Raw genomic sequence first — 17968 nt, forward strand, 5'->3', positions numbered from 1 at the left:
TCATACTTGCGGTTTATTGGCTCGTAATAAGCGTAAGTTTTCTTAGCAACAGCTGTGCGAAAACGCATCTATTCTATTGGTTTAAAATACACTACATCACATGACACGGTGTCTATCGTCTACATGTTGTGAACAGATGTACAGTGTGCCCTCAAACAGAACTGATTTTGTAGAAGTCGAAATGGAATCTCTCAAAATCAAGTTGCGTCAGTTTGTTGACTGCTGGTCTTAAATAAAATAAAACATTGTATGTGACTATAAAAAATAGTCAAAATAGAGCTGTGCAAATAATCTGCCATCCTATAATATAATGTACATACTTGTTCTTGACATTGGATCCACCACTGAGATAGTAAGGTCCGTCCCCAAAGTCGGCAGTAACGTTAACTGTGCCAGCATACAGGCTTATCGCCAAATAATTACGTAGGGGGAATACCCCTAACCCGTAGAACAATATAGCAGCGTCCTGATCTTCTGTTTCTACCTGAAATACAAGTGTATTTAAAAGACATTCAGAATCTCCTCACTGGGCAAGTATAGAAGGTGAGTAAGTACTGAAATGTGTATATGCGTTGTCATATAAGTGTATAGACATACAATTACAGATTAATGCCTCAACAAACCGTTGACAATGATCAAATATCATCAACTTGAATTCAAGAAAATAATTGTTACAAATTAAGAAAAGTCGAGATTTTAATGGAAGAAGGAAATTTGTTCCACAAGTTTATATGATTGGAGTAGTAGTTTTTTTTCAATTTTAAACTAATGAGAGAAGTATATTTTAGGTATTATGACATACAGCACGTAAAACATCTTGAATATATATATATATATATATATACTAGTATTGAAGAAACACTTTCTCAACTCAGGATGACACAATTTATATTTCGTTTTGTGTGTGACCTTCATAATATATTCCTTTTGTGTAAGGAAAATGTCTACAATGACATCTCTAGATATGATGAGATACATATTGCATTGGTTTATGCATTTATTGTATTTTCCGCCAGATTGCCTAGAAAACTCTCAAATTAAGCTGCGGAGCATTAGAATTGGTCTTCGGAAAAAAGGTCTAAACTTGAGATAAAGTTGTAAATCAGATGAAACTAATACAGCCACGTGAGCCCCGTATACGACATACTAGTGATCCTATATACCAATATATATACAAATTTTGAATAATACCATGGTGTTCAAACTTTTTGTTATTTAATGATTTTTACTATGTACCTTAAATTCTAGACTGATCCGAGTTGATGACTTATGCTGTCGAGCAGAGCTATTAAAAATACGGTATTCGATGAAATTAAATCCCTGGTAAGTTAATTCAGTCACCTCTGTAAAAAAATAAAATTAAAATAAATCGAAAAATACAAATACAGAGATAAAATATGAGAACGTGGTACATTTTTTGGAAAAACACATAACTAATAATTCATTGCGTACAAAGTGTGATAAAATATATTTTCCAAAACATTTGCTATCTGACAAAGTTTCTATGATGTGTGACGTCACATAACACCATGGTCGTAATTAGTTATAAGCAATTACGTAAACAAAAAATAGAATAACGATATCATATTTGTAACTGTGAAATTCAAATAAGGCAGTAACACTTTTGGGGGTTTGAGATCCGCATTTAGGTTTTTCGCGCAGAACTACCGAGACCTTCTCATAAGGTTAGGTGAGTTATATTTTTAGTAAGATTTTGCAATCGTGACATTATTAGTAGCCCAGTCGTAGAGGGCGTATCGCCACTCACCTTCAATTTCGCAATATTTCCCCTCAAATCCACTGTTGTAGCAGTCACATTTTACGCCATCATAGTGATTGATACACTTGCCATTCACGCAGCTATTTTCTGTATCGCACTTATCAATACATCCGGGAGTTGTTAATACTGTGATAAAACAAAAATGAAAGTTACTTTAAAGTAAAGACAAATATATATTATCGATTTCAATAATAATCATTATTATATTTTTTTTCAATTATGATTTGTAGCAATGAGTAAATATATAAATATTTGGCCACAATTTAAAAAGAATGCATAAAAGTGACATAACGTTGCACTGTATTTAAGGTTGTGTATATGAAATATATTCAATACAGGAAAGTAACATTATGATTGTGAAAAATACGGCAGTGAATTTAGAAGAGACTGCAACCCACAAAATACGCACATATGTGCGTCCATCGGGAAATCGTCACAGAGGCATGTCGCCCTCTACCGGTTTCAACTTGATCAAATACAAAGGCAGCGTGTTCTTTGAGGGCATCTACATTAAATGCCGTAATACGAGAAATCTCAGTAAGAAAAGGCGCATTGTGTTCTTTGCCTGTAGAACCATCAGTGAATGACACTATCTTCATTTAGTAAACATTTATGTTAAAATATGAATGGGGACTATTCACGTGATTACTCATGCGTATAAGTCCCTATCAATCTTCTGCTAAGTGGTGTTTAACGACTTCATAATAGCGCTAAGTCCAGCCATAGGCTTCATGAATGTGAGATCCCAACTTTACGGCAGGCGGTAATATCATCATGCATGGCTGTGCTTTCTCTAGACACGTAATTGAAGCACCGTTTGCGTGGATCAGTAAGCATGTGTCAGTGTTTGGTTGACGTTGACTATTTTCCGACAATATACACATGTAACATCCTAATTTTGATACGACAGAAAACGTGATACTCTTATGCTTTTTCTAACCACGTAAATGAAGAACCGTTTGCGAGGTTCAAAGCGCATGTCACCGGTGAACAATGTTTAGTTGATGCGATTACCTCTCGACAATAAACTAATGATTTCTCTTCTGAAAGCATACCTGCTTACAATAACACGGTGCAGCAAACTATCTACGCCGGAAGCATTTAACCTCGCGTTAATTCACACTGAACCTTGGGCATTGTACCTATTTTTTCTCAAGAGGAGGATCAATTACATAAATCACAGAACAGTTCTGTTTAATAGCGAAAGAAAATGTATTTAAAGATTAAAACTAATAGTGGTGAGTGTTGAAAGTCATAAACACTAAAACGATGAACTGTGAACAAATTAGAAATCATTTTCCTTGAAAATTACGAATAATTACGAATATTTTAGTTCGATTACAACGCCATTCGACGAAATGTTGGTTTGAGTTCATTTAGGAATGTCGTTGTTAGAGTGTGAATCATTGGCATATTATCATGTAGGCAAGACAGCGGACAATTATTCAGATAAATATCGATATTTTAGCAATACAAATCGCTATGATAACCTATTTCTATAAAAGGGACCAATATCATAAGTTCATCTCGTGGTTGCATTTGGTAACCCATTCTCTTTCATTAGTCAGACATTTATCTCACTAGTCTCCTTTTTTGTCTAAGTAATACTTAAAGGGCGATGGTCGTCGCATTTCTAAAAAAGTCAAGAGTACGAGTTGTGTTACTACTTGCATTATTACCGCCGGCGACTCCTTCGACATCTTCCAGTCACCAACCTAATTAAAACTTAACCTCTCGGTTTGTACTCGTTGGTCTATGCAACATTCAAAGTCGCCATCTGTGTTTATATGAGACCCATATCTCGCGCATTCGTGGTGCAACGACGACCACCGCCCTTCAAGGTATTTGTTGGTCATTTGAGAATGATGACGATATTCTGATCATGAATTGGTGCCTTCTCTAAAATAACAATCGAGTAGATAGTTGGTAGGTAGTTCAAGTGCAGTAATCAAAATTAAACAATCATCAAACAACCTTTGGGCGTTGTGCAAGTGGACTCGGACAATTTAGAATTATATTCCGATTTGTAAAACGATAGTTGTTGAACCGTTGTACATGTTCCATGTTCGGAATGGTTAAGTTAGAATAAGCTATTATACAGATTCCCTGGCCAATACTGCAAAATTATGGCATATACTACACATGTACTACTTAAGTTTTTCTTTAAGACTCGACCTCCACGAAAAGAGGTATATATCTTGGTAATCAGATCATGTACTTCACACCCTGATACATATGTCAACGCCAATCTGTTTATAATTTCCATAATTATGATAACACTCACCTGTTGTCGTATATGTGATATTTTCATTCAAACCATTAGAATCGGGAAATTTGACGTTGCGTATACAGCCCAAGAAGTGTTCGCCGCGAAAACCGATGAAATCGTTTAGATCTGCAGGCAATCCTATGATTAAAGAACAGTGTATTGAAATATGTGATTTCCATAAACGTTGATAACCTGACTATATTCCTGTATGCTGTAACCAAATAAACTAAAGCCTGTTCATTGTCTCGAAATATGGGTCATATATTTCCTTCAGAAGATTAGATAAAAAAATAACCAATTGGTGGAATGATTGGAACGCATTGAATGACTCTTATAATTTAAAGTCGGTTATTGCACATAGCGACCAGATCAAAACTCGGAATTGTGTTGGCGGGAGTATCACTGTTTATCAATATTAATCCCACACGTGCGCCTAGGATTCAAGCCCTTTCAAGTTCTCGATCAAATGTACTTGGTTAGTTATTTTCTCTACATGGATAAGTTCGATATAAATATTTTGATAGGAAACAAACTGTTTATCAGATCGATGAGATAATAAAAACCGCATCATGCAATTCATGGCGCACGCGCAGCAGCGTTTTTATTATTACAAACGATCACTGCTATGTTTTTATTTTACAATAAATCATACCATGTTTTTTGGCAGATACAGTTATAAAACAAAATTGTTTACACATTTTCAAATAACGTCATGTAATACGTATGATGGTCATCTACAGACTGATACTTGTTAAATATGTCTTACCTCCAGCGTAAACTGACGTTATATTTGACGTCATCTCGTCCTGAGTATCGTTGAGGGCGTATGATTGTAACTGCAATGTCTGAGATTCTCTGCCAACAGTCAAAGTGAGGGTACCATTCACCGATTTTGTTAAAGATACATTATGCCACGAATTATCATTCATACCTTTACCGAGCGTGATTCTGCAATGTTAATAATAAGTGAGTTGTCATACATGCAATTTACATATCACTGTTTTAATAAGACTACGAATGTTACAACGAAACTCGATAATAACATCATTGGAGATAAGTGCCCTTCCGTATATCCATCTATGAACGTGTATGTAAATTTGAAATGTCGGTTTACATAAATAAGATTAGGAGGAAAATAAATTCTGTTCCCATGACGCCCAAGAAATAGAATTGAACACTCTCTGAGTTACGCGCACAATAGCTACATCAACCGTTATCCAGAGAGGTAATACATATACCTGGAGTAATTTAAAACAGTCAACAAATCAGAAGGATTAAGATAGATTAACCACTCCCGAGTTATACACACAATAAATACCCTTTGAGTAAAAGAACCAACAATTGAGAAGGAGTTGCACACACATGGGATATCAACTGTATCTTGGGAAGTAATAAATACCCCGGAAGTAAAACGAGAAGTGTGGATTAACTACTCTACGAGTTGCATGCACATTGGTAGACTGGCAAAGTCGGGACTCTTTTTTGTTTTACAAAAAGAAATAATTAATTGTTCTTTTAGTCCTCTTAGCGTGATCGTGACAACTAATCTGTCCGCTAATTTCTTTCACAGTCACACTAGTTCGCGATCACGTTTAAAAAAGGCTACATTGAGAATTAATTATATTTTTTGTTTGTAAAACAAAAAAGAAGTCCCGAATTTGCCAGTCTAGCACATTGGCTGCATCTACAGTATTCAGGAAAGTAATACAAAACCCCGAAGTAAATAGGGAACAAATCAGAAGGTGTGAAGTGTGGACTTTAAAATCGTGTATTACTACTAGCGTAAAGACTTCGGTAATTCACTTGCAGTTATTAGATGATTATTATTTTAGAATATACGACTAGATTCACTGTATTATAAACGTCATACGTATACGCAACAAATTTATCTGTCGCGATATTCCTGTCACTCATATGGGTAATTTCTGTGCAAACAAGTGACCTTTTGTTAATTACTCGAGAATTGAACCCCTTTCTCGGTCAAATTTACGTAATTAGTCTTTCAGTTAGTCTTTCAATTTTTAATTGAATTCAGATTGAATTGTCGAGAATTTGTTTGATATTTTATCTTGATATATTACGATTTACCGCAAAAAAAAGAAAAAGTTGTTTTGACTACAAACAGAGCAGCCTGAGTATTTGTTCGATAAAATAATGAATATGCAAATACAAATGCGCCATGATTTACATGTAATTTGTAGCAAAGCGAGGCTGCGTTTTTATTATAAACGAATACTAAATATATTGGCTGTCAATACAACGTTTCTTTTTCAATAGCACAATGTTGTTTTTTGGTGAAAATAAGGCCAGACTTTTTTATTCTCTGTTTCTCCCATTAGATTTGTGTGATTCTCAAAGAATTGTAAATGAGGTCATTGGTCGGAGAGAAGAAATGAAATAAAATTTTATTCCATGTATAACCTTGTTTCTCATCTGCGCGAGACTTCGGTACTTTGATCATGATACTCCCACGGAAATGCAATTCGGGTTTGTTATGCGGCGGGCGGAAAAAAATGAAGATAAAAAAGGTTTTTTGGCACTTTTTTGCACTTACAAGTCGGCGGGTGCGAGAAATTACGCTGAAATAAAATTTTATTTTTATTTCATTTTCGGCTCCTGTTCATTCGGCGGGTTCGCGAAACAAGGGATAATAAAAGTCTGGCCTAAAATGGAAAAATGTTCTACAACATTGCTTTTACACATAAGTCATTGTGACGTCACAGAATGCGTCGTCGCTAGAGGATGCGACTTATAGAAAAGGATGTTTGCTTACATGTCAAATAATGAGTCATATATATGCAGTGCTTGGATTCGTCCATTCTTCAAAACAATCCCCATAGCGTATGGCGTCTGTGCAAACTCGTCATTGTTATACTGGTTGTACATCAACAACGCATTCGACGAAAAAGTCCTAAACTCGAAAAGTATGTTCTGTGTTTCCGTCGTCGGCCATGATGGCTGATACTCAGTGTACGAAAGTTTTGAATCCAAGTAGGTCAGAGTATCGTCTTCGCAGATAGTTAACACAACTTGCGACAGGAAGAGAAGGCCCAACAAACAGGGCGCCCTCATCGTCTACCTGTAGAATCGTCAGCACCTGTCACCCAGTAACCTGTAGATTAAAATAACCAGTTAATGATTAACTTGACTGCGAGTTGAACTGACATTATAATTATATTTTATTAAATTATATTATACTAAATTAAATTTAAAAAATTCATTAACAATAGATAAAGCTTTGTGTGATGACAAAATCTTTACTTTTGAAACAAAACGCACATAACCTGTGTGTACATAAACATAGAATAAATGTATTGGCAAGACATGCAAAGATCACGCCAGGTCAACTGTCAGAAAAGAAATGGCAGACTCATACCATGTGCGGATTCTGTTGTCGCTGGAAATTATACCCAAATGTTAACAATACTTTACTTACAGAATATACATGAATCTGATTCAGGATCAACTAGATACAATGTACTTAGTAGTGAGTTAATTTAGCAAGGTTTTTGCATATTTTATTTGGAATAAAGGTCGCCAATTGTATGACATTAACAAGATTGTTGACACCTAAAATGAATTGATATTAATCAATATTTTAGCATTATTCATATACAACTACACAGTATTTATTGATATAAATTTGGTCCATTATTAAAACATCATGTACAAATAATCTTTTATATTGAGATTTTAAATGAACACTTACCGGTCGATTTGTAAAAAAGCAGCGAAAATGTAGCAAAGCCCTAAGATAAACGCGCAGCAGTACTGAGCATGATAGGGGAAGTTATCCCTAAAACATGCAACTGTTGCTACAGATAACAACCTGTAAACAATATTTAGCAGACACACCTCCCCCGAAATAACTTATGGGGGACGCAATTTTTTTTTTATTTATATGCAAAATCTTAACACATTCGTTGAAATAAAGGCGTTGTCATAGTAATTCAAGTGGTTACTGATAATTCAAAGTTCAAATATATTTGCATACACACATGCAAATATAACGTTCAGGTCAAATCAGGTTAATACGGTGAATAAAGAAACCCATAGATTTCAAAGTAGGAGTCTACCAGTGTATGAGTGAGGGAGACCATAGGGCGTCGAAGAGGGAACAACACTTGATATTCATTCGTAGAGCAACGAAATTGAAAATGCTACATTAGTAATATTATATATAGCGATGTTATTTACTTATGTTTCTTAGTGATATTCAACTGACCGCGTTATGTGTTTACTTAGTACATAGTCTTCTTACTCGACACTGCAGTATAAGTTTTACTTTGCCTGGTACGGGACTGATACCGCTGAGTTCATACTACTCGTCATACCTATTGCGTTGCTTAGTAACCATTAATCAGAAAAAGATGTACTAAATAAGCACGTCGTTAGAGCACAGTTTCCCGCCTAAATCTATTAAGCAAGAAATGTTTTCGTTTTTCCCAAATAGTCAACTTTTGAATTAAAAAGACAATAGGGAAGGGTAGAATATTTGAAATAATTATTGTTTTTTTAAATACTTCGGGGAAAAAAATCTGAATCATTTACTTTCAAACGATATTAATAATATAGCCAATTTTAACAATGTCGATTTTGTTTTTATAAGACTATGTTGCTCATCGTTTTGAGTTCTTGTGTTTTTCTTTTTTATTAGATAATACCCCCAAAAAACAGAGACCAATTACAATGTTTCAAATCCTAAACCATTCAGAAACTTAACACTATACACTATACGGATCCCTGAAATGTCCAAATTCAAAACAAAACAAGTCGGATGTAGGAATATTTGAATTCTTATTTATTTAAATACAATACGTATGTTTCGAGAAACGCTCAGACTTGCTACAGACCCATGGAAAAAAACGAGTACAAGTAATAATAGAAGTGAACGTATCTGTCATTGGCTCGATTTGCTGTGTAAGCATCATCCACAATTCATTCTATTATTTGTCCGTTAACACTAAACATTGTGTTGAATAGACTGGGCAATGAGCTATTACACGCAACAATGAACGACATGTGGGGTTCGCCGAGTAAACAAGGATACTAGTTATACACTTTTTAAGAGTTCGTTGCACCTGGAGTTGTAATAAAACTTTCTATATATAGCATTAGAAGACTATAAACCCTCAAGTGACAATTACGGTTATTAAAAACTTCCGAAATATCTATAGCACCCTACTGTGAACGATGTTACCTAGTTCCGAATTGGGGTTTATTTTACACACACACACACCGTTATGCGCCATTAAACATTCATATCACATGAAATAGTGTAATAATTTATTTATCTATTTATTTAATTGCATTTCACGTATGGATATGATCAAGTTTTTAATGCAAGCTGGTCCACGAGCAGCAGCATTAGCTTTACAGTTGTTACATATTATTTTGTCAATTAGGTAGTTGCTATTCTGAATTTAACGTAGTTAACAAACAACATGGCCATTCACTGCGTTACTATATATGTTGATATATTATAAATGTATAACTCCAGATTACCTTATAATTAGGGTAGAATGTTACACAAAAGTAAAAAAAAATGCAAATTTCTTTACTTTTACATATTTGATGCATTATGTAACAAGGATGACAAAATAAAATAAAAAGAGGTCACCGTATTTACTCAGTTCAAAGAAAATCGATCAATAAAATACAGTGAAAGTAGTATGTTTTGTCTGTTTTAGGGCAGTTCGCCACTGTTTCCTATGACAAGGATATATATTTCAATATCCCTAAATTTTGCTGGATGACATTAAGTGGACACAGATGTATAGAGTCTTGCATAGTACCTTTCGATGTCTAGGAGTTATTATAAAATTGACAATATTTTTAGTGGATTTTCAACGAGGAAATCATCGATGGAAGCCGCTGCTAAAATAGCATTTCATGCATAATATTTTACCGTTATTCTCAAATAAACAGATTGACAGTGAACTGAAAATATTCACATACTGTGGACTAACACATATAACAAATAATTATAAAAAATAATTGTAGATAGATTTTGACACAAAATATTGTCACTGCTGGTATATGCGCTAAGTCTGTGCAACAAGTGAAAAACTCGCGCGTAGCATTCTAAATTTAAACTTAGAAGCAGCAAAATAATGAATCATTATTGTTTGTGGATACAGTTCTTTGTGGAACTCAGTTAAAATATACTTCAATACTTTTTAAAGTTGCATTCCCAAATATAATAAACGTCACTTCAACATAAAATGCATAAAAGGTTTGGTTCATCACAGTCTTGCAAAATTTGAAAGCAATTTTAATAAATAATGCTAATTTGCTTGTAATTCTTACATATATAATATTTATCTTCTGACGATGTTTGTGTACAATTAGAGGCTATTTCACGACAACCCAGTGCTATCGCGTCGTGATCTTAGTATTCAATCGAGTCGCGAAGCAACAAGACAACATAACAAGATCACGATGACAAATTCGCGAGATCACTGGGTTGTCGAGTAATAACCACTTCACCATGCATGGTTTCATGATCTATATGTGCTATGGGATTTTGTTAGTCCGTTTAGAACTAGATGCTCCGCAGGTGTGCATAGTGATACCGTACTGTGCACTGAAAAAAAAATTCATGGAACACTGTTGTTGAACCGGACCATGTACTATAATAGTCAATATTTTTTATCTGATTAAAAGCCTTTTAGCCAGCCATATTTTACAGGCAGGTCACATTGGTATTATTTCTTCTGTGTGTGCTATGAGGGAAATTGTGGGATCAGTTTTCTGTACATTATACTTGCTATATTTACATTCTTTAATATATAGTATTCACACTAAATGCACATGCTTTTGATTTATGTTAAAGTTAATCGCCCCATGCACAAATGAGTTAGTTCACAATTTTGTGTTGTCACCTGCATGTCGAACGATTTTAATGTTAACAAGGGTGATCGCTTTGTAACATGTAATTATTCGACGTATTTTATACTGGGCATATTCGACTCTACTAACGAGACGTAATACAATACAATAATACAACCACCAACTTGAATTTAAAGCTGTATTGCCTATATTCTATGTGGAAGTTTTTTTACATATTAGATAATGTCTGTCATCATATAACAATTGCAAAAGTCCGAATCATCTTGCCAATAGCAAACAAATACCGAATAACTTATAAATAAATAATGCATATTTGCTTCTAAATTGCATATCATAAATCCAATTTATCATTATTTCCTGAGCATGATTATGTTTGTATAATATATGTTATATTTGATATCATCTTCTTGAAAGCCTTTAGCATTAATGAATTAATATGCGATATGAGAAAAATTATGTCATCAATTAACCAGTTTGCAGAAATATATACCATCCTACTAAATTGAAGTCGCTACACCTTTTGCAAATACAGTCGTCATCATTCATGCTATCCACAAGTAAATGATTAACCCCAACTGGAAGTAATACAACAACATTGCAATGATGAGTAATTCATTAATTTCTGTTTGTACTATACGTCAGCACTCATGCGTGCAATTTGAATTAAACAAAGCCCAGAGAGACAACAGTGACATTGAATATCAGGAACTGTATTTTGACAGGCACAAAAGTAATGTTTGTGATTTTAAATTGTTCATGGTTGTATGACCTCGTGTTCGTGCTCGAGATGACCTCATGATATTACAGCTGCACCTTTACACCCACAAGACATGTTATGTATATTCAGAAAACTGGAAATGTCATCCTTTAAACAAATTTGTTTATTTTTTTTTATCAATAAAATAGTTCTGATTTTTTGTCACGGAATAAAAACAATTGTGGACATTCATCCAATGTTGTGTTCACTGTAGCTGTTCTAATATTTGCCAAAACGATATGCATAGAGAAATGTATTGGTTCCATATTGAGACAGTCCCCATATTTATATGAAGACTTATCCCTCTCTTCATATACTACAAACATATGCAAATAAATTTCAATTTTTCGGTAAAGGAAATGTTGCAGACATATTATAGCATATGTACCAGTAAAAATAACACGACAAAATAATTACTATGCTAAATCAAAGTAAATGAGCATTCACCAAAAAATAGTGACTAAACAGGTGAGTCTCAGCCCTAATATGACATTCTTGATACTATTAGCAAATTTTTAGGATATTTGTACGAATTGTCTCCGAAGTTAAAACACAAAAACGCGCAACTATATTAAACGTGGAAGCTCTTGACATATTAAATAATGTGTGCCATTATACAGCAAATGCAACAGCCTGAATCTCCTTGCCAATAAAATAAGAAAATCACCGAACATTTCTGATAATTAGTTTGTGTTGCAGAGTTTTACAACAAAGTGACAATCATTCGCTATTTTCTAAGACTACTAAGAATAGTGTATTTACAGTGTGTCACTAGAAATAATTTATGATATCAAAAGCGGCAAACAAAAACTATCTTCAGGGTGGCCGTACTGTAAACTCGTGTGACGGTAAGGAGTGCCAGAAGTGTTTACAATTACTTTGAATAGATAATAGTTAATAAAATTGGACGCGCGATTTGTATGTACTGTATGAATCTGAACTTACTGATATTAAAGATATGGAATCGGTGTTCATATTATGAAGATGTTTATATGGGCGGAAATATAGATATTTTATTATTTTTGTTTGATACTTCATGATTGAATTATAATTCATTGTCAACTAAAAATGTTTTAGCAAATTGAAAAATACTAATACACATGCGCAGTTATTGTTATTGTACGTACCAAAATATGAGCTAATTTCATCAGCGAATACTTAACTGTGTGATTCATCAAAGCTCACCAAATTTGTCTGCACTTGTTCTTATATTCTTCGATATTTCTGGAAATGAACCTTAATTTTGGAGCCAACAGACAAAATTTGAGTCAATTTTCATTTTTAACTCAAAACAATTTGGCTATTTTTGTCCCAATCGTCTGAAGAAAAGAGCAGACTATTTCGTGAATTTGTGATGAAAACAGGAAACTGATTATGAAAAAGTTAAGCCCAGAATAGTGTATCTCACATGGATGTTACTAACATTAATTCTACTGACGATAAATCCTATCATCAATGTGATACTGATATCTGTGAACTACAACATATATTTAGTACTAATTATTGGGCTGGATATCGATTGTAAAATTGGGTTATCTTATTCCATATTGATTACAAGAACGAAAGACGAGTTTCACTGTACCCTTGACTCTTAGCCTACATTGATGTCCCGCAATAAGATAGGCTAATGCGATATCGCCAAGTGAATCACATTCCTGATAAATAGAATTTCAATATTTCCACTGATTGCTCAATCTTCAAACTAGTGAGTTGTCCATAAGTGTTATAATAATAAAAAATGCAATAACAATTTATTTTGTTCCTAATTATATTATGCATATAGAACTTATTTTATACGTGATTTTAAAAGAGGTATAAAATGCGTATTTTTTGCAAATTTGTTAATATTTATTTTATTTATACAATACTGGTACTGGTGAGAAAACATGAGAAAATGAGAAAACAAGGAGTGATATGACATGTCACGTGACATGTAAGCTAATGTGATGGGATGAATTATTGTTGTTCGAACAAAAAACTTCCAGCATTGTTTATGAGTTTAGTTTGTTATAGTTATATGGTTATGTCATATAAACCACGGGCTCACAGTTACCATGATATTTAACTAATTTGTACCACGGCTGTCGCTAATGGGAGAGTTTGGGCCTATGAATAAGCGTAGTTTAAAGGACGATGGTCGTCACGCAGCGCGTGTTAGAATTTTCATGTAAACAAACAATGTATTTTACATGCGTTGTGTACGTCCCGTATTGAATAGGACGCGGCGCGGCGACCACCGCCTTTAAGTTTCAGTCAATTTATTGCATATTCTAAGATGTCGGTACTTTGATTTCGTACAATATATTATAGTCAGGTTAGGATACATAACCACGGAAATTCTAGAGCGGCCATTGTCCAATTAAGAACAAATGTGCATAACATGTAAACAAACCTTCACTCCGCGTGTTTTTATTTCGTAACACACAAACCTTCGAAACTTGTTCGCATGGTCTATGGGTAAGTACTTTTTTGGATTAGTATTACATGGATTAAAAAAGAAGGGAAAACGGCAAAAAACAACTCGTGTGCATTTAATTATGTATTTTAATCTGGCGTGCAACATCAACAATGCTACTCAGTAACAATGTATCAAGTGTTCAGGAAGTGTGTGGTGGGAATGTATATGCCAAAGAATTGCAGTCAACCAAATACATCGGTGAAAAAAGCAATACTCCTCAAATTGCAGCTATGTATCGCTGTTACTGGATACTGGGGAAAATAACAGCAACACCAATAGATTCGCATGGATGAATGAATGAATCGGCCGAAAACCAGCTAGTTTTGAAGTCGGGCTCGGGAAGTTACGAACTGGACAAGGCCAGAGGTCACGTCACCATTCAATTACATCGATACAGTTTGTGATGTATTTCAGTGAATGGCCAGACGCCAGAACGCCCATTTCTAGAGTCACTGTGCATAACTACCCCAAGGCCGCCTAGGCGTAGCAGAGGTAACTGCGTTTAATAATACGCTAATGTTACAGCGGTCATCCGGGTGACACTGTCGTTACATTGCATGAGAATGAAAGTCGGTGATATTATTTAATGAGCGGTAAAGTTAATTGAAGCGCACGGTAATCAAATACACACATTAAATCAAGAGATTCAAATCCGTTTAAAGGCGACTAAAATACAAAAAATGAGCAGTAAATTTTAATAACTACTAATTATGACAAACGACAACAGAACTATTAATTACAAATGTACAATATTAATTACTTTCTCCAGTTAGTCATACATAATAATACAAATATTGCTCTTAATTTATTCACATTTTGATTTAATGCAGCGTGGTTTGCTATAGTGTATATACGGCTAAATTTATTACAACAATTATAGATTATTTTACACAAACGGGCATTATCCATTAAACGATGGAAATATATAATTTTCTGCCCAGTTCCCAAATATTTTGTCGTAAATAGTTTTACAACAGCTTTCTCAGTGGGAACAATAACTGGCAAATATTGCCGCCAATTGTACCAGACATTGCTTTCGAGGTTGTGAAACGGGGGTAATGGGTTACTAGCTTCACGGGTGACGGAATGGAAAATACCACTGTGCCAATCTTGTGGTGATTTAGACCAATCTGGCCGGTACTATTGTTATAGTTTTTGTCAGCAGTGCCATTGGATTTCAGCCGTCCATTAGAGCGAGGGACTTCACAATGAGGATAGCACACGTTTTTATTTGGACAGTTATACTGTGTTCGGTCAACTGGGCGACACATATCCAGTGACAATACGACTGGACGTAAAAGTCCGCTACACGCATATGGTGGGATGGTGGGACACATGCAGTCGGCACGGAGATTTGCCCGCAGCATAAAAAACGATCATTTGAATTTGGGTTTGCCAAATATACGTTTACAATAGGATTTTGTGTTGTGGGAGGCGAATATATTGTTGTACATAATAGGAAAACATGGTGGACCTTGTGTACCGAAGTATGGGTCTGTTTATGCGTACACTATGAATGAAGGGAGCACATCGCTGTAAACTGATTCCATATTATTAAAAGTGCGGGTTGTTGCTTCAATGTCGATTCGCCCAGAGCCCGTCCAGGGTAAGCTCGAACGCCCAGAGAGACGTGTGTTCTGTAAGAGCATAACACACAAGCGTGAGAAAGCACTCTCCATGCAAATTGCACTACCGTAACGGTATTGTATACCCCGGTACAAACAGACTAGGCGAGCATACAATGACATCAAATTGAAATCACAAAAGAGGAGGCTAAATAACCAATTCTCCAGACTCACACATTTCTATGGTGCAAGTCTTATTAGATATTAATTGTGTCAAATTAAAGGTCAACTAGTCAGGGACAAAAATAATGACAGTGTCGAGTAACTGTATTGACCGGGAAACTCGCAAGACGACTCTTTTGACTTACTTCAGTTCGGGCATGTCAGGACAATGCGGTCATAGAGACCAATAGCTCATGCAGCGTCTTAAGCAGCCTAACACATTCCAACGAATTATATAATAAATATACGAGCTAGGGTCACCATAAATTATCCTCTGTCCTGTTAAGTTTAACGTTTTTATTTTAAGAATAAAAGAGAAACTAGCTCGAGATTTGATCGTGACATACATGATAATTACCGGGCGATTTGGCTAACAACATGGCCGCTTTGTGAAAACCCTGCAAGGTAGTACTAATTATTAATTTCTACAGAGTTAGACATTACAAACAACAGCACTGAGATACCTTTAGCATACTACGTGCAGGCAGTGACCAATCTGTACAATTCTAGATGAATTGAACGAACATTAAAACAAACATAAAAATGAGTCTACGAATAGTGTCGTCTGCACCTTGCGATTCTACTGGTGTACAATGCATACCGACTCACCTGAATTGTGACGGGAAATCTAGCGTAGTCCAAAGGGAGAAGCCAAAAAGGATGAGATGAAAGAAGAACAGAGCGTGACTCACAGACGGTGCCACAGTTGATGGACTTTACCCCATATGTCATACTATCAGTCAAATACGCACCGAACACGACCCCTCATTTTCACCAACCGAGACCACGAAACTTTGTTTTTGTCAGCACGCCCTCTAGCGACTAAAGCGGAATATTTGTACCATTGTCCAATTCTATTTACTCGGACCAATTCTTGATTCAACTCAAAATCTAATCACATTGTGCAATTGCCGTATTTTCCAATGGACTAGGTTGTATTTCATTTATGTAATCTTGAATGATGATTTCCGCACACCTGTATGGCAGCTAATACGGTGATTCCCGCACACCTGTATGCCAGCTAATACGGTGATTCCCGCACACCTGTATGCCAGCTAATATGGTGATTCCCGCACACCTGTATGCCAGCTAATATGGTGATTCCCGCACACCTGTATGCCAGCTAATATGGTGATTCCCGCACACCTGTATGGCAGCTAATATGGTGATTCCCGCACACCTGTATGGCAGCTAATACGGTGATTCCCGCACACCTGTATGCCAGCAATTATGGTGATTCCCGCACACCTGTATGCCAGCTAATACGGTGATTTCCGCACACCTGTATGCCAGCTAATATGGTGATTCCCGCACACCTGTATGGCAGCGAATATGGTGATTCCCGCACACCTGTATGCCAGCTAATACGGTGATTTCCGCACACCTGTATGCCAGCTAATATGGAGATTCCCGCACACCTGTATGGCAGCTAATATGGTGATTCCCGCACACCTGTATGCCAGCTAATACGGTGATTCCCGCACACCTGTATGGCAGCTAATATGGTGATTCCCGCACACCTGTATGCCAGCTAATACGGTGATTCCCGCACACCTGTATGCCAGCTAATATGGTGATTCCCACACACCTGTATGCCAGCTAATATGGTGATTCCCGCACACCTGTATGGCAGCTAATATGGTGATTCCCGTACACCTGTATGCCAGCTAATATGGTGATTCCCGCACACCTGTATGCCAGCTAATATGGTGATTCCCGTACACCTGTATGCCAGCTAATATGGTGATTCCTGCACACCTGTATGCCAGCAATTATGGTGATTCCCGCACACCTGTATGCCAGCTAATACGGTGATTCCCGCACACCTGTATGCCAGCTAATATGGTGATTCCCGCACACCTGTATGGCAGCGAATATGGTGATTCCCGCACACCTGTATGCCAGCTAATACGGTGATTTCCGCACACCTGTATGCCAGCTAATATGGAGATTCCCGCACACCTGTATGGCAGCTAATATGGTGATTCCCGCACACCTGTATGCCAGCTAATACGGTGATTCCCGCACACCTGTATGCCAGCTAATATGGTGATTCCCACACACC

General features: G+C 36.0%; 1 protein-coding gene across 2 annotated transcripts in view; it reads right to left on the bottom strand.

The window, feature by feature from the left end:
• LOC100377697 (axotactin-like) overlaps positions 1-16690 on the bottom strand; it is a 38753-nt gene extending 22063 nt beyond the window's left edge. For both annotated transcript variants that reach the window (XM_085492719.1, XM_002739938.4), the window contains exons 1-7: positions 16513-16690; positions 6823-7161; positions 4816-4997; positions 4065-4187; positions 1769-1906; positions 1237-1343; positions 321-484 (exon numbers count right to left, since the gene is read on the bottom strand). In XM_085492719.1, coding sequence (XP_085348845.1) covers positions 321-484; positions 1237-1343; positions 1769-1906; positions 4065-4187; positions 4816-4997; positions 6823-7121 — 1013 coding nt within the window. In that variant the 5' untranslated portion in view covers positions 7122-7161; positions 16513-16690. The remainder of the gene's footprint in view (positions 1-320; positions 485-1236; positions 1344-1768; positions 1907-4064; positions 4188-4815; positions 4998-6822; positions 7162-16512) is intronic.
• Positions 16691-17968: the final 1278 nt, after the last annotated feature.

This window comes from Saccoglossus kowalevskii, chromosome 18 (genome assembly GCF_978046115.1).
Source record: "Saccoglossus kowalevskii chromosome 18, keSacKowa6.1, whole genome shotgun sequence".
In the NCBI taxonomy this organism is placed as follows: Eukaryota; Metazoa; Hemichordata; class Enteropneusta; family Harrimaniidae; genus Saccoglossus; species Saccoglossus kowalevskii.